This window comes from Oxyura jamaicensis, chromosome 1 (assembly GCF_011077185.1).
Source record: "Oxyura jamaicensis isolate SHBP4307 breed ruddy duck chromosome 1, BPBGC_Ojam_1.0, whole genome shotgun sequence".
Classification (NCBI taxonomy): domain Eukaryota; kingdom Metazoa; phylum Chordata; class Aves; order Anseriformes; family Anatidae; genus Oxyura; species Oxyura jamaicensis.
The window spans coordinates 182,935,362-182,953,314 of record NC_048893.1 but is presented as its reverse complement, the minus strand read 5'-3'; the positions used below and the strand labels follow the sequence as shown (position 1 = coordinate 182,953,314).

The window sequence follows — 17,953 nt, the reverse complement described above, 5'->3', positions numbered from 1 at the left end:
TGCTATTTTAAACTGTTAAATAAAAAAGTTAAACAGAATAAGTTTAAGCTGAAGCTAAATGTGGAAAACGTTTAAAACCTATTTTGTTACTAAACATTTTGATAAATTAGTTTAATAGAAGAGTATAAATTCATTAATAATTTCAATGATCTAAAACCTGTATTTTGGTGAAAAATAACTGAAAAGGTTTTTTTTCTGCATATGAAACCTCTTACTCCTAACCAATAAATAATTTATATCCAATTTTTATATCTAAATTTTTACAGATATGAAATATGTAATTATGTAAATAATGAAAGGATTAAAATTTATTGACCACAAAGGTATTAAACCAACCAAAACTGAAATTCTGGAAATGTTCAGGAACCACGCTCTGCAAAAACCACTACTATATTTGTGTCATTTCAGTTTCACAACTGAATAGGAATTGCCTTCCCATCATTTTCCAGCGTGTAAAGACCTAGCATTCACTCCACCATTTCTCATCTCTGCCTGTGTCTGAGTTGCTCTTCAGGCAGACAGTTGCCTGTCCTGAAGTACTGTCCTCTTCATGATACACAGCAACGTTTCCATAGGGTCTGCCAATGATGAGATGATACTGTAATTTCCCCAAACAGCTGGATCTGCTTCTTTATGAGTAGAAACCAACTGGGGAGTCTATCCAAATGTTAGTTCTCAGCCTTCCAAATCACATTAACAATATTATCACATGCCTGGGTGAATGCTTCTCCACTGCTTTTAATTAATTCTAATTGTATTTTAACCACTCCAAGGAATTTTTTTTTTTTTTTTTTTTTTTTCTTTTAGTGTCCTGGTACCAGCTTTTGAATTCCAGAGCCATTGGAAGAAGTAGTTTGTAATGATTTGGGCTTCTCAGGAAGATTTTCATTCCTTCCCTTCCAGCATTGTATTTGTTTCTTCCATGTGGCTCTCGGCAACGTGCAGCCCTGATGTGTGATGAGGTGGTATCCCTCCTACCAGAGAAGCCCTCAAATACCATGTTCCAGGCCCTCCCAGCAGCATTTCTGCATACTGGGAGCCTGTTGTTCAGGCCAGTTTTCTGTAGTACCTGTAATAACCACATCTCTTTCACACCTCGTACAAATGTGCTCCTTGTGTACTTTCACCAGTCTCCCTCAGCTACTGCATTGCTCAGACAAGGGGAACATCTTTCCCATGAGCTGAGATTTCTTTCTTAGGACCCATATCTGCAGGAGTTTACCTGTGGATGCTGTAGTGCAGCAAAAACCTGTGTGATCCTCACCCTGGAGCAGTGCAGCTCACTATCCCCACCAGCTCAAGAAAATTTGTCTTGCAAGAACGAGTGGTGATGGGTGGCTGCTGGTCTCTGGTTTGCCCCTAGCTGTTAAAATCCATTGTTGTTGTTTTTTGTTTGTTTGTTTGTTTTTTAGGATAGTAGCAAACAGGTATGACAGACGCATGAGTTCAGTGGCAGATGGTTAATAAGGTATTCAGGTGCTTCTCTTACTCTTTTGAATTTTAGAAATCAGAAAACGCAATCAGCCTAAGCTGTGCACTGTTGTAGCAGCACAGCCAGATGTTTTAGCATATCTTGCTGTAAATATTCTGGTTTTACTGTTTCAGTACTGCGATGGAGAAGCAGCTGTGACAGTCTGAACTAGGAAATGCTTATACAGGAGCCACCCTTCTCAACCCACTTTGATTGTATTTCTTAATCTCCAATTTTACTTTTCCATGTATTTTGATAATTCTTTTGCATATCTTGTAGTTATTGCTGCTCTATTTTTGTGGCAAATTGAAAAAAAAAACAAACACCCAATAGAATGGTAGTTCTTTACATTTTTCTTGTATTCAGTGCCTACTGAGGAGAATAATATTTTCAGCATTATTCCTACACTGCTTGCTTTACCAAAAAACTACTGTTATTATTTAGAAGCAGGCTGCTGCTTTTCCTTTCCAGCAGCTGTTTCACAAACTTGAGTTCTGCTGCTACAGTCCATGCTGTGCAGGGGGCTGATATCATCCAGCTCAGCTTCACCTTCTCTCTGGTGTCTCCAGAGGTTGGAGTGGGACCTGCTGCCTAAATGTTATCTTAGGATGGAGCAGAATGTAGCAACAGCAAGTGAGAAGAAACTCTCGTAGGCTTCTCTCCTACAGCATCATTACATGGACTCAGTCTTAGAATAGAGGCTATTAAAGATGGTCATCAAAGAATACTGATAGTGATGAGGTAAAACAAAAGCATTTAGTTATGTTTCTGGCTCCTTGAATTTTTATCCTCCCTGTTGGATGCACAGCTTACCATAGTCTGGTGGATATCATTTTATTCTACTGTCTAGTGTGTTCACTTCACATTGTAAAGTTTTTGTTTGTTTGTTTGTTTGTTTTTTCTTTCACAAGTATAGTTATTGTATCCTGCCAAGATGCAGTGACATGGAGATATAACTTGACTATAACTTCATTTTTCACTTTCTGCAATTCAGAAGGGACATTTTTGTGCTGTACAACATCAGGAAGTGTTTACCCATATCAGGGCTCACATATATCATATCGAGACTTTTAAGACTTGCAGTCCTCTTTCTTGTCCAGGGTCCTTAGTGAGAAGGGATCAAGTCTCCACTTACTTCTTGCTACTGCTGAAGAGGGCATCTGAGGAGGTAGGAGGTTCATGTATCCATCATCCCTGAGACTTCCTGCACTGCAGGACGTGAGTTTGGGTGTGTTTATGTCAGCCAACATCACTCTAGAGAAGTGAGCAATAAAGAACAGAGGAAGAGGCAGCAGAACACAGGCTCTTCATCTCACAGACTTTTCATCTCACTGACTCCAAAGGGCATAGAGAAGTTGAGACTAGACAGTGCCACTTAAGATAAATTTACTGGCAGAAAATCCCAGCAAAAGCTTCTTAAATAGAAGTTATCTACAGAAAAAAATGATAAAATCTTCTAAGGTCCCAAATGTATCACAGAACCATACATCTTACTCCCAGATGTGCCCATCACAGTATATAAGTCTCTATTCCATTGAATTAACCCAAATCAAAAGCTTGTATTCTGTAACAGGGAGAGCTGAATAATGTATTAATTGACATAGATGCTTGATTATATTTTTATATTAATTTAGGAGTCCTGTGCTATTATTATGTTTTATATCAGAATGAAAAGTTAAACAAGCAATATTTTGCAGAAGAAGAAAATAAATTTAGGTAACAGTATGAATGCTATCTATAAGGATGTAATAGATTCTTCAGGTCTGTGACATCCTTAATCTGGGACTGGACTTCACCTGGAAGAGATACACTTCAAATGTCTGGTGTGTAGGCGTTAGTATGGGATGAATCACCTTTCCGAGGTGCCCATCCCTCCTCACTGACTCTGGAGGTAGCACAGGTGCAATGCTAATGCTGTCTGAGATTAAGCTCTACCTAGGCCATATTTTATTGTAGCTTCTCTTAAAAGCAGTGTAATTACATACACATTTGAAGTCCATGTCTCAGGTCAGCAGTGGCTGCTTTAAGACGCTAATTTCAACCACACACAGAGACTGTGTAGTGCCCTGTATTTCAGAAGGGACAGATCTTTTCTCATCCTCAGGTGAATCAATTTGTACCAGCAACATTAAGCCAAATTATCTGGTCTGCTTCCTGCTTTGAGTAGAATGAGCTTCCTGGACGAGCACGTCCTGTCTCACACAGCATGTGTGAAGATGCTTTGAATGAATACAGGTGTCTCCACAATGTTTTTTTCAAACCTGTCTTCATTTGTGGTGAGGTAGTGCTAGTAATCATATTGGGGACAAGTATAGACAAGAAGAACAAATGACCTCTTATCACCACATTCATAATCTTAAATGCCTCAGTTAGTTTTATTGTAAACGTGTGTAGGAGATTTCCAAGCAAACAACAAAAAAGACAAACTAATGTATTGCTCTAGTTGTATATTTGAAAAGAGTGTGACTCCATGGAAGGAGCAGCTGGTGGGACACAGAAGCCACCAGCCCTGAAGGACAGGTGGAGGGCTTGGGGCTGTTGTGAGTCCACCTCTGTCCGAGATCTACATTCACAGTTGACTCTTCTGCATTTCTACTGCAGCTCCATGGTCACAGCAGGCCTTTTGGAAACAGCTCTGTTCCATTTTATGAAAGAAATTGAGGTATTTGTATATAAAGATCAGTCCCCCAAAGGGAAAAGCCTTTCCTGAAAAGGGGAAAAAACATCCTGCAGGTTTCACTGGCAGGGAATGCATCTCCGTCATGGAGAATCTGTGCTCCCACTGACTGACCCCATGCCTTTATCCATGCTGGCTATGGAAAGCTTGTCCCTTAGCTGAGATGAGTACCTATGAAATTTGTTTAATCTTTACCTGAAAAAGATGCAGTTTTAGTGAGCTCAGCAGAGAATTTGCTTTTCTTAATCTCCCTCAGCAGGTTGCACATCAGGAGGAAGATGTTGCTAGATAACCCCCCCTCTCTTTCTCCATTATTGCCATCCCAAGTACATCCCAAGTACGGTGTGTCCATGGCAAGGTGGAGGTGGTGTGGGGGCTGCAGGGTGGCCTCTCTGAGGAGAGGCCTGTGCTGCCCTGTGCCGGCCCCAGTCAAGTCTAGCTGGCTCCAGGCTGTTTCAACCAGTTCTAGTCAGCTCCAGCTGGTTCCAGCCGGTTCCAGCCAGTTCCAGCCAGCTCCAGCCTGTTCCAGCTGGTTCCAGCCAGCTCCAACAGCCCCAGGCCAGGATACAGCTGAGCCCTGCAGCCATGTTGGTTGGCCTCTGGGAGGAGTTTCTAGCATTGCTGAGGAGGATTTTCCATTTTTTTTGTCTTTGTTTCTCACCATCCATCTCTATTTTAATTAGCAGTAACATAAATTACTTTTCCTTTTTTTTTTTTTTTTTTTTTTTTTTGTGATGAGCTTTTTCATCACGTTTTCTCTCCTTGTTCTGTGGAGGAAGGGGGAATGAGAGAGTGGCTGGGTGGATGGCTGGCAGCAGGCCAAGGTCAACCCCACACCATCCATTAAAGTTTTGTATTGCTGGGTGACAAATTTGGTGAGAGAGTACAAGGTAGTGCAAGAAAGATGAGGAAGAGCTCCCCATCTTTTTCAGGAAGACAGAACACAGAAGTAGTTTAAAAGCCTTACTTCACAATGCTTTGAGGATGAGATCTGCAATAACACATCTCTGTGGTGCTGAAGTGAAATTCTTACCACAGTGTTCTGTTTCATGAACTAATTTAATTAGCTGTTGTTTGCTGAAGAGATGGACCTGTGCCAGGAGCGCTGAATCCAGACTCAAACAGCATGTGTGTGTGCACCATATGAAGAGACTGGGTCTGAGCTTGGAGGCAGATGTTGTGAGCAGAGCTGGGCTGAACGTGAAGGCAGGGAGGACCTGCTCACAGCGGGTGCTAGAAGTATGAGCCCAGACTCATACCTAGATGCAGCAGACAGAGCAGGGGACTTAATCAGCACTTCTCATTAGAGCCCCTGTGAGCACCTGATGAGAAAACCAGCACAATTGGGAGCATCACTGGTGCTTTGAGTTCTGCCTTCTGGGAAATGTGGGGCATGTTCCAATTTCCACTGTCCATACCATATTGTGAAGGGTACTGAGCTACTCAAGAAATATCCAAGAGTAAATTTAGGTAAAGCATGGATGTATCAAGGGCCTTAGGGAAGTCCCATGCATACAAGTGGATGACAGTGGTCGGTCTTCCCTCAGCATTGATGCCTCACCTTGAACATTGTGTCCAATTCTGGGCCCACAATATGAAAATGATGTTAAGGTATTTAAATACATCTAGAGGAGGGCAAATGCTGGTAGAAGGGCTGGCAGGCATGTCCGGTGAGGAGAGGCTGAGGACACCTGTATTTGTTTAGTTTGGAGGAAAGAAGGCTGAGAGGTGACCTACCTGCAACTCCCTGAGCAGGGGAAGCACAGAGAGAGGTGCTGGTCTCTGCACCCTGGTTGCTGATGGCAGGACTGCCTTTTGGTTATCCCTGAAGAGATCAGGCAGTTGGACGTGGTATTTGAGGGTCTCTTCCAACTGAATTATCCTGTTCTGTCCTGTCCTGTCCTATCCTATCCTGTCTCCCCTTCATCTTGTTGGTGACAGAGGGCAAAACTGGGGCTCCCAAAACTACAGGTGGCAGGGAGCCAAAAGGATCTGCACTGTATCAGGGCTGGTATGTAATCCTGTATAGCTGAGCGTACACATGTGTGACTGTCTCTTAGAGTAACATTGTTTTTCTTCACAGTCCTCCATCCATAGTTCTTGCTTTCTTGGCACCTATGGATCTGGCTGAGGAGTTTCAGAGGGGATGGGATATCTGCACAAGCACAGCAGTGATTTGTATAAGTCAAGGAAAGAAAGTCATAAATGTCCCTTATAGAGCTGGAATTTTAATACTTATGGCTTGTCTCTACAATGGTGCTTTAAACGCATCAGTAGCTACTCTTGGTACAATAAAAACATTGTTATAGCAGTATGAAAGTGCTCAGATCTTTGATGTGGGGGTTTCATCCTCACCTAGCTATTTATGGCTATTTACAGTTGTAAATCTAAGCAGTGAAAAACAGTAACAATTACTCTTCTAACAGGACAGTTTTAACTGCACAACTTCTGAAGTCAGAGATCTGGATTACACCAGAAATCTTTGCTGAGGCCAATGTGACTGAAACAGCATCTGAAGTGTTTGAAAGTACTCTAACCTGCAGGTGCTGCTGATTTTAACTTTTTTTTTTTTTTTTTTTTTTTCCTCACAGGTTGGCTGGATTAACTGGCTGTCATTCAGACGGAACTTGGCAGATCTATTTTGCTTTCGTTGAACCTCTCTACTGCATGTTATAAAGATTTCCTGGGTCCAGCATCCACGCTAAAGACAACTGAGCAGCACAAAAATGTGACTTTGACAAGAATCCAAGCTTTCTGACAAAGAATTTTTACTGATCAGTTTATAATTTAAACCTATAACTGAAGCATGCATAATAATTAGTTAACCTGACAGGGGGAAGAGGCTTTCTCAGTAACTGGGACTGCCAAAAAAAGCAGTCACTTGAAGTTTCAAAATGAGTGCTCCGATAATCCCAAACAAGTCATGTTATGCCCAGCTTCAGGACAACCACAGCGAAATAAAAAATAATAATGAAAGCACAGTGAGCATGGGGGATACAAATGCCAACCAAATAGTGACAAAAGTTAGAACCACGGAAGGGGATATCAAGAAACGTGATTTGACAGATGACAGTGGGAATATACAGCCTGGAGGATCAGAGAAAGTTACTCATCTGAATACAGAGCAGAATAAACTGGCCTTCAGAGACTCTCGGACCTGTAACAACAGTGTACAGGAAAGTAAACTGCCCTCAACCACAAGCAGGGAAACAGGGAAAGACTATAGGACTGGTGAAACTAAGGATATATCAAGGCATATCAGGATTAGCCGAGGACAAAGTCTGTCCAATTTAAAAAGCAGCACAAATGATGCTAACCGGGAGGTTATTTCAAAAGGTGATGTTGACCTCACCCAGAACTTTCCTAAGGGTAAAATGTCCAGGACTGTGGAGATGGAGAGAATAAAAAGGCTTTCTCTGGGCAGACCGAGTAAATTTTCTCCTCAATCCGAAACATTTGCAAAAGAATGTGTTGGCCGCGTGTCGTGTAAGCGTCTGCTTTCTGCATCATTGGATTCCATTGATAGGTCACACCATTTGATTGGAAATACAGAGAAATCACAAAAAACATCCACAGATCATTTTCTTGGGATGGTGTTTCATCCACTTGACAATACCTCAGAGGAAAATATCGTGTTTTATTCCAAACCATCTACCTCAGGGAACAAGAAAATAAGTAAACCAGAAAATGTACCAAATGTTAACACTGAAAGCACATTGCATACTTCTCATACCAATCATCATTCAGCTATTAAGCCCAATCAGACTGCTAGTAAATCAGAAGCACAATTAGGTCAGGGTGATAAAAGTAAGAAAATGGATCTTAAGACTGCACCATCTATACAATCTAAAAACATGTGCCAACAAAAGATTGAGAGAATTATGCCGGTAGAGTTCCTGGAGTGTCAAAAAGGTGAAAGCACAATAGTGCAAGAAGAGAAAATGTCTGTGTCCGACTCATCAAAATTTCAAGCATCCCATTTTCAAGACATCTGTAATAAAGTAGAAGATCCATTGTCAAGCCAGGTGGTAACCTATCCTGATGACAAATTGCAAAGTGATAACTTCACTGTTGATGGGGAAGGGAGAGGAAGTAATGACAGTGACAGCAGGGCAACTAGCCAGGTTAGTGAGGAATATTCTACTGACAAGGAAGTGGAAACAATATTCCCACTCACCTGTGATAGTCAATCTAGTGGCAAAGTGACACCTAGACAAAATGAAAATTTACATGAAGTTGATGCAGGTTGCACGGAAACAGTTGGCGAACAGATCTCTCTGATACATAACACTAATATACCTGACAGCAGACCCTTGCAAGATAATGAGAAAAAATTGATGCTAGTCAAAGGAGTCACCGAGGATGCTGCCATGCCTGTTTCTGATCTCTCAGATCAGCACAGAGCGTGCAATGCAGAGACAGTGTCAAACCAACAACCTGACAACCGCGACAATGATGCGGAAACCTCAAGCTTTTCAGTTCCGAGTACAAAGACAGCTCATACACAGAAACATCCTCCAGACGAAGCACCAGAGAGCTATAAGGTTTCAGCAAAGGCTGATGCCTTTTTATGCGTCCCAACTCCCGTGCGCCCGGTGGCAATGCTGGATGATAATAGTCAGCCTGCCCTATCTAACAGTAATTTGAAGGACCTTTATGCACTTCATGTTGACAAACTGTCACCCTCCTCAGTCCTACCTCCTGTTGACAGTACACAGTTGTTAAACATATCCCCTAAAGTGCCTCTCAAGGCTGCTTGCAGCAGCGCAATCCCCAAACCTATCTTGGTCCACTCCAAGGGCTCCCTCACAGATAAGGCGGACATGGACAGTGACTACAGTGAAAAACTGGAAGAAAGCATTGAGGTGAAACCGGCAATACCCAAGCCCAAACATGTGAGACCTAAAATTATCACATACATTAGAAGAAACCCTCGCTCGATAGAGCAGCTTGACCCTTCATTTGCACCGCCGGGGCTGCCTTACAGTAACCCTGCGTGCAGCATGCCAGTCTCTACTGAGCAGAAGGCATCCAATGGAGGGGAGGTGAAGCCCCCCAGCATCCTGTACGACAAATTTAAACCCGACATCCAGAAGCCAAGGCTCTTCAGTTCTGGATTGGTGGTGTCAGGAATTCGGCCCCCGGGACATCACTTTGGGCCGATGAGTGAGAAGTTTCTGCAGGAGGTAAGGAGGTAGCTTTGACAGCCTCATTTGTATGCCAAGTGGTGATATTTGCATTCTTTCTACTGCCAGAAGCTAGTTGTCAAACCTTAAATAAGAAGTATATCCTAAATCAAGGAAATATGTGATCATTAGAAATACACTTAACTGTTTCTGGCATCAACCCTGTTGTGGTGTCTGATCTGTGACTGGAAGTTGTCACTGTACTCCTCCAATGTTTCCTAGCAAGCCAGTCCCTTCCTAGTAGTATAAATAGAGATGTTTAAAAAGGAAAAGACACACTATTTGAAGTTATCCATAAATGGAACTTCTGTTTTTTTCCAAAGAACTTATTTGGGAAATGAATGTAGTTTGCCAACAGAGAGACTTTTCCTCCTTAATGGGAAACTTGGCAGATTTTTACAGACAGAGCACCAGAGGTCTATAGCATCCTCTTCTGTTTCACTATACAGAAAAACAGTGACTATCAGAGTTCTTAGATTATATATAAAATGCAGGAAGAGAATCACTTTGACTCATTTTAAAGCAGTGTGCTGTATTGAAAAGTTTCTTAAATATGAAAACTTTCCTGGGAAAGTTTTCCCGAGTAGCAAAAACCTAATGGAAGTCCCTCTGCACAGTTCTGACCCCTGACATCTCATTGTGTTTCCACCTTGGTAGGCTGGGCAGTGCTGGTGCCCTGCAATCCCTGCTGGGAGGTGAGCACAGTGGTTGAAGGTTGTCCTCGCTTGGTAGGTGGAGAAAGGACAGGGAAGAGGGCATTACATTCAGCTCTGTGATGTGCCTTCGAGTCCACTGCTTCAGACCTAGGATAGCTCAACAAACAAGCTTTTTATATAAATACTGAAGATCACACAGTGGTGTTTAGTTTGAACCAGTCTTTAATATATATATATATATTATATATATATATATTATTTTTTTTTTGCTGTGCCTCATGGCATGTTATTAAGGCTCTTTTAATGCCATGTCATTCTGCATACAGTATTTATCTAAGGAATAGCATTGAAATAACTCATTTGGTGACAATGTTGACAATCAAAAGCCAGCAAATACGTGTTAAGATATCATGTGTGAGTATAGATTGATCCTTACCATAGGTTTTTATAGCCCATACAGTTGGGTTTGGGAAAATCAGGCAGCGTCAGCCGACAGAGCTGGAAGTGAAAGATCAATTTCTGGGCACTGTGAAAGACTGCTCTTAACATGAAAAGGACTCAGGTTGTGGCAGCAGGGCTGCAATGTGGTTTGTTTTAGACAAGAGTTAGAAAGATGGTAGTTATGAGCTGGAGAAGATCCAAAGCACCTTACCTCCCTCCAGGAAATATGACTTTGGGTGGATATTTCAGTGGAGGGTAGTTTGAGCCCAAGCATGCTGCTGCTTCATAAAAGCTGGATTGCCTGGAGGAGATACTGGGAAAGATGTTGGTCAAATTGAAGTTCTGAGTTTGCATTAGCTCAGGAGTCAGGATTTCGAGGATCAGCAGCTGATAGCAGGGGGTGATATTTAGCCTCTTGTGCAGCTAGCCTAAAAGCAGGTACCTTAATCCCCTGCTGGTAAGGGGATGGCAAAGAAGAATGCTTTGGGTCCAGAATGAATCAAAAGAACGGACAAAAAGAGATCTATACAAGTGGACAGATACTTAGCTTTGCACAGTATCTGTGCAAGTGTAGCTTTGCACAGTATCTGTTCATGGCAGATGACTGATGTGTGATCTGAAGGGAAGCAATTAGAATGGGCTGAGGCAGACCAAAATCACCCTGGCAGATTGGGAGTGCTGAAGACTCAGAGCTCTTGTAGACAAGGAGGTGCTGGGGCAGGATGACTACGCTACATCACCTTTGTGAGGGAAAAACTCCCAGACTACCCTATTTCACATGTCCAATTTGGGCTTTGGAGTGCTTTGATTAGCATTTTATAGCTCTTTACATAGCTATGATAGGGAGCGTTAATAGCTGCTATCAATCAGACCTGTAATCTCTAAGCAGCCTTCAGCTAGCTAAATGGTAGGCTCAGTTAAATACTCCTTTGGGAGCCACGAGCTGGAAAAGATAGGGAGGTGCTGTCTTGGACAGGAGACTGCAGGGCAAGACCTAGCTGAGGAAGACTCAAGGGCTAACCCTCAGGGCTCCTTGTACTGCTGATGCTAAAGCAGAGCAGCTTAGATGAAAAATACAGCTCTTTGGAACATCGACATGGAATGGAGGTAGATCTTCCATGTGCATCTTTACCTCAAAAAAAAAAAAAAAAAAAAAAAGGTAGAAAACCTCTACTTAAAAATGCTTTAAAAATTAGAAAAGAAAAATAAAAGGTTTAAAAAAGCTGATCAGCAGGAAGACATAGCTTGCAAGGCTCACACAAGGTTGTCGATATGGCACTGGGAGCACACTCCCCAGCTCAGCTTCCTCCTCTGCCAGCATGTGCTCACCCAGAGCCTGTTCCCAAGGGCCAGCATGGACAAGGGCAGCCTTGTGTAGGGGGAGAGAGTTAATCCATATGGATATGATCCATGCTTTACCAGATAGGTTACCTTGGCCCGTTATATTTGCTAACTTATGGTTGCTCCCAAGAGCTCTGGGTCCAGCAGGGCTCCATAAGGGGATCTGCAGATCCCCAGCTCTGCTGCTACTCTCCCCAAGGTCGTGCCTACCCCATTCACCCATTTCTGGGGCCATTTGCCAATAAGGACATTTTTCTGCTGCAAAGAATATGGACTAAAGCCTGCTGAAGTGAAGACCCATTAAAGGGGTAGGGGAAGTTGTTTTATATATAAGTAAAACTGTGTTTTTTTTCCTTCCCAGTCTTTTGATGTGAAATGTCTGAATCAGTTTTGCTGACTCTTTTCCCAAATAATTGCCCTCAGCAGGCACTTGACAAAAAGGATTCTTGCTTGAGGCTTTAATGTTTGACGATGTTATAAACAAAGTAACATGAAGGAAAATGATGAGCAACCTTACCTGCTCGGAGCACTGCTCAGAATTACCCAGGTTGTGGAAATCTGTGAATGTTTCATGTATTTACTGCAGACTTTCCCGCTCTTTCTAACAAGTTCTTTAATTGTGGTGAGGGGGGAATGTGCAGACAGTGATACACGCTGCAATTCTGAGCTGAGCTTCCTTTTAGCTGACAGGTTGCCAAAGATCTTTTCTCTAAAAGTCCCTTGTACAAAAATCTGGTACAGGACACTAACAAGTCTTATATGAATCCAAATCTCTCTTAACAGCTCTAAAACAGCCTTATAATCAATAATTGCACATGATTCTATTGGGACCACTTGAATTCTGCACTTGAGGGGTTCACTGTTAAATACAAAAGGAAAAGGGATGTATCTGCCCAGGGAAGTGGTGGAGTCACCGTCCCTGGGGGTGTTCAAGGAAAGGCTGGACGTGGTGCTTAGGGGTATGGTTTAGTGGGTGACATTGGTGGTAGGGGCGTGGTTGGGCCAGATAATCTTAGAGGTCTTTTCCAATCTTAATGATTCTATGATTCTATGACCATAGTAAGTTTATGTCTCCCTATGAATTGGGTTTAGAACCTGAACCTCTGTTTCATGAGAGATAGTTGGGTAAATCCTTCTCAATTCTTCCAGTGTGAGAAAATGCTTTTTCCTTGTGTTTTTTTTTGTGTGTGTTTTCCTGTGTTACTCATAGCGTACTGTCAATAAAGATGTAACTGTTGTGACTGAAGGTTTGGTTAATGTGACCCAGTTTATCAGAGTTGCGTGGTTTCTATATTTAAAGATTATCCCTATTCCTTATACTAACATACTTGGCATTGGTGTGTTTGCTGCCAGTTAAATATGAAATGATAGAAAGAGTATAGTGAAATCTGACTGAAATAAATTCATCAGGGAGAAAAAAATAATAATTTAATCTTATCCAAGAAACAATCTCATATCCAGAAGTTGAAAATAAGAAGCTAAGCATCTGCTACAGTCCAGGCATAGAAAATCATCTGTACAGTAAAAACCTGCATCCGAACTTGTAGAAATAGGTCATAGAAGTTTAATAAAAATGGAAACTGGTATATCTCATGGCAGGAAATAGTACTGCAAACAAAGGAAAAAATATAGAGCAAAAATGTAATACTCAGTGCTTGTTGCATCTGTCCTCCTAGTTCCTGTACAGACACCTCAAAGATTCTATACTTAATAGTTTAAAGCCACTCTTGTCTCTTTTAGCAAATTAAAGATTTGCTAAATTAGGATTAAAGCTCTTGCAACAGCTAGGATCAAAGCTTTTATAGCCAATGTTAAACTGCATATTCTGAATGCTCATAATTGCTAAATAGAAATTGATTTGGCATATTATATGCATCATAACTTGCAGCAGAGTTAATTAATTGCCAGTTACATTTCTTCTTAGGTAGCCTATGGCACTTTTTTTGATTAATTTTTAAAGAAATTTAGTTCAGATTTCGTATTTCCTAAGCCTTTTTTTTTTTTTTTTTTTTTTCCTCTGGCCTAAATGGGACGCACTGAAAAAATATTCATGGATCCTTGCTAGATTATGATGATTATGCATTTTATAAGGAAATGGTAAAGAAGTTGGACTCTACCCAGAAGAGCAAACAGTTCTTTGCAAATGAGAGAGGTGAAAGCCCAGAGAGTTTCTGGCATTGTTCTGTGTCCTCGTCCTGAGACGGGGAAAGAAGTATGCAGAGGTGAGGGTCAGGGCTTGGCTGGAGTATAGAGGGATGCAAGGACTCTTTCAGAGAAACAGGTCATTGTTCGACTGCAAGCTCTTCACTACCAGCCAGCTTGCTTGAAGTATGTCCAGCACGGCACTTACTGTGCTGGCCTCACAGAATAAGCCCTGTAAAGTACTGAGAGATTTGTCACTGACTTTTAGCAAAGAAGCATCTATTTATGACTAGCAGTAAATGTTTCATGTCTACAAATTTGCTTTTTTTCACCAGATCCAATGGGCAGCTGTGTTTTATAGCTCTGATTTGGAATATTCTGACAGCCCCCTGAGAATATAATATACAGAAACATGCACACCTCCTCAACTGTGTCTCTTCAGGAACTTAGGGGCACAGATTACAGAGCATGTTTTGCAGTAAGAGTTTTTTTCAGACACAATTTGACAATCCCATTTCTCTCATAAGGTGAATTAAAATATTTTCAACTTTGTTTATAACTATTGCATTAAAACAGACTCCCCCTAATTGTATCTATCTCAGTAAGAGGATTTTAAATAACTTCTAATAATAATTCCACTTGCACACTCAATGGATGTATGTACCTCTGGGTGTATGTACCAATTGTCTGAAGCCTAGACTCATGAGGAGGGAAAAATAGCCTTTATAAGTAATTTAGAGATAGATATTCTCTGTATATATTGATTTATCGCACAATATCTGTGTTAATGATTTTTCTGTAGGTTGGGGAAAGGCCTGCAAAAGATGAATTTTGTCCTCCGCCATATACCCACTACGAGGTTCCACCAAGTTTTTATCGATCTGCCATGATACTCAAGCCACAGCTAGGACTGGGTGCAGTCTCCAGGTTACCATCTGCAAAAAGCAGGATTCTCATTGCAAGTCAAAGATCCTCAGGTACCTGTCTTCATCAGCAAGGAGAAATAACAAATGCTCCCAGCCTCTATCACCCTGATGCTTCAGGTAAAGTATGAACTTTCTTTCCATTCCTTTAACTATAGTCACCAATAAGAACTTTTTTTCAGACATAAACATCACAAAATGAGCAACATCTTAACCTGACACTACAAAGCTCCAATAGCACTCTTTGAGAAGTGTCCTTTCATCCTGAGGCAAGGCTGACTGCAGAGTCTGGGGCTTGCACAAAGGTTGTTTAACAGGTCATTGCCTAAGGAGGAGGATCAATTTCAGTAATAATTCTCACTGTGCTCTTTTTCATCTTCTTTCTCCTTGTAAATACCTGAAAAGTCTTTGCTTCTGTCGTATGGAAGATAATGGAACATTTTCTCCCACTATGAAGATCCCTTTTTTCAGTCTGTCTATGACATTGTCCACTATGTTGTACTATGAAAGTGGTGGTCAGATGTGCCATCAGAGACCTTGATTTTCTAAAACCCCAGTATACACCTCTTTGGAGACAACATTTTTGATATCTTTTGATTCCCAGCTACTATGCAGGGCACAGCGTGAATCCAGGCCAAATTACAGGGGAGGGAAAAGTCAAAAGTGTGCAACACCAGAAGACAGAGAGAATAATCACATCTATAGGACAATTCTTAGTAGCCTGGAATAGCTTGGAGGTTTTAACAATGTACATTTAAGCAGCAAGTTCATGGAGAAATGAAAATCAGTCCTTGCCAGTGAAATGTAACAGCTGTTTAACAGTCTACAACTCTGCAGAGATATTCAGATAATAGTAAAAAAGGATAAAGTTAAGTAATGACTTGGGTTCATACAGTCCATCCTCTTGCCCCAGGACAGAATTCCTTTGGATAAATGTTTATTTAACCTATTAATGAAAAACGATTTATAAAAACCTCTAATATGAGAGATTCTACAGCCTCTGAAAAAAAGAAGGCTGCTTTGAAGCATGGTGATGCTTTCAAGTTAAAAGTTTTCCCTAGTGTTTTGCCTAACTTTTGTTGCAATTTATTTCCCCTCCTATCTGGAGTGGAATCAGAGAATCATTAAGGTTGGAAAAGACCTCCAAGATCATATGCTCCAGCCATCACCCTACCTCTGATATCACCCGCTAAATCATGTCCCTAAGTACCACATCCAACCTTTTCTTAAACAGCCCCAGGGACGGTGACTCCACCACCTCCCTGGGCAACCCATTCCAATGCCTAACCACTCTTTCTGAGATTAAATTTTTCCAAACAGCCTACCTGAACATAGGTCTCTTCCTCTTTGCAAGTATCTGAAAGCTATTTCTCTCCCTGGTGTCCATTGCCGCATACTAAAAACTGCTTAAGAAATTTAGGTACAGAATGGAAATGGGCCAGAGTAACTTGACTTAACCTGAAAAGGGAGTATCATCCAGTAATATAGGTTACAAGGATTTGGCATTTATCAGAAAATAAAAGTTCTCTGTTATACAGTGCTTATCTGGATTTATCTACATTGATGTAGTTAGCTAAAGCTGACCAAGCTCAGCTGTGCGTAATTTCTGAGACACTACAAGATTGTGCACTATGTAGTAAATACTAGTTCAGCCCTATGAGTTGAGTTCAGTCAGTACTGAATGTGGGAATACGGATGCAGAGAGCAATTGGCTCATGCTATCCATTTAAATTAAAATGCAAGAAGCTGCAAGTTCAGGATACAACATGTATAAGCCCTTTTGTAACAGGAGCAAGTTTGGAAGACAGAAATGAGGGCAATATACAAACAGGTCCTATTAAAAAATTCAGTGTCTTCTCTGCTCCTTGGAAATAATATCACGTTGATTTTATTCATCCAGCTTAATTATCCTGAATCACTGATCATTGCAGATATGACTTTTCTCTAGCCATTTGTTATCTACATAAGACTATACATTATATATATTATTTGTATATATGTATATATATATATGTATACATACATTATATTTATTAATTTACTGTCTTCCTGTATTGAAATTCTAAAATCTAAACAGTGTCAGCCTATCCTTCCTATATATTGTTTGTAGTATCAACTTTAAAAAGTCCAGTGAAGGAGAAATATACATGAGGAAATTGCAATAGCTGTTAGTGTGATTCCTATTCCACTGAAGTTCCCGTTTCCTGAAGTTTTCCTATTTCTCAAATGCTGGGGTATTTTTGAATCTTATTACTGATAATTTCTTGGACCTTGCCTGCTTTGGAGGTCAATTTAAATCACCAGCTCTCTGTAATTTCCTTCCTACAACTGTTATTTTGTTTGTTTCCCTCTAGCCTGTTGATACCTCACTGTTTCAAAGATTCTATTAAAGATAACTCATGGTAGTCCAATAATGTGTCGGCCTTCTCCTTCAGGATCCCAAAGTGTACCTCATCTGGTCTTTGGGCTCTAACTGTTTTTATTGATTTTAAATTACCCAAGACTTGTTCTGGAGAGGTTGCTAATGTCTCTAGTTTTTCACTGTCCACCCCAGGACACGTTTTTTTTTCACTTCTGGCATCTCACTTTCCATTTTCCTTGTGAGATGAAGAACATGTTTAACTTTTCTGCAACATCTTGTTCTGCTGCAAAGTACTTCACATTGCTTTCTGGTGATTCTGTGCCTCCCATTACTGATCTTTCATAAATTTCCCATACCTTTTAATTAGTTAAATGACTTTTAGATTTTGCATTTTATTTCCCATTTATAAATTTGAGTTTAGCTTATGATCACCTTTTCTTTGTTCACAGCCTTTTCTTTGCATATCCTAAGTGACTTAATCTTTCATCAACATGTAACTTCATAAATCAGCTTATCAGTCTTTTCATCTTTACTAATTTCTTTTAGGAAGAACGAATTGCTCATGAAAGAGGCTCAAGTGACAACAGATAAGACAGTACTGGTGTAAGAGGGAGAGAACTGCTTTCTGCAGCTGTGCCTGTGCTGCTGCACAAATACAGACCAGAATCATTTTCAGCTTTAATCAACAATTTTCCTATAATTTGGCAGTTTATTCTGGTATTAAACTTTGATCTGCGTTACTGGTTTTGATGCA

General features: G+C 40.9%; 1 protein-coding gene across 5 annotated transcripts in view; it reads left to right on the top strand.

Moving 5' to 3' along the window:
- MTUS2 (microtubule associated scaffold protein 2) overlaps nt 1-17,953 on the top strand; it is a 281,311-nt gene that overhangs the window by 99,783 nt on the left and 163,575 nt on the right. For 4 of the 5 annotated variants that reach the window (XM_035325335.1, XM_035325340.1, XM_035325349.1 and 1 more), the window contains 2 exons: nt 6,740-9,334; nt 14,717-14,957. In XM_035325335.1, coding sequence (XP_035181226.1) covers nt 7,043-9,334; nt 14,717-14,957 — 2,533 coding nt within the window. In that variant the 5' untranslated portion in view covers nt 6,740-7,042. Of the gene's footprint in view, nt 1-5,581; nt 5,760-6,739; nt 9,335-14,716; nt 14,958-17,953 lie in introns of those variants that run through there. The other variant, XM_035325364.1, reaches the window with a different exon arrangement.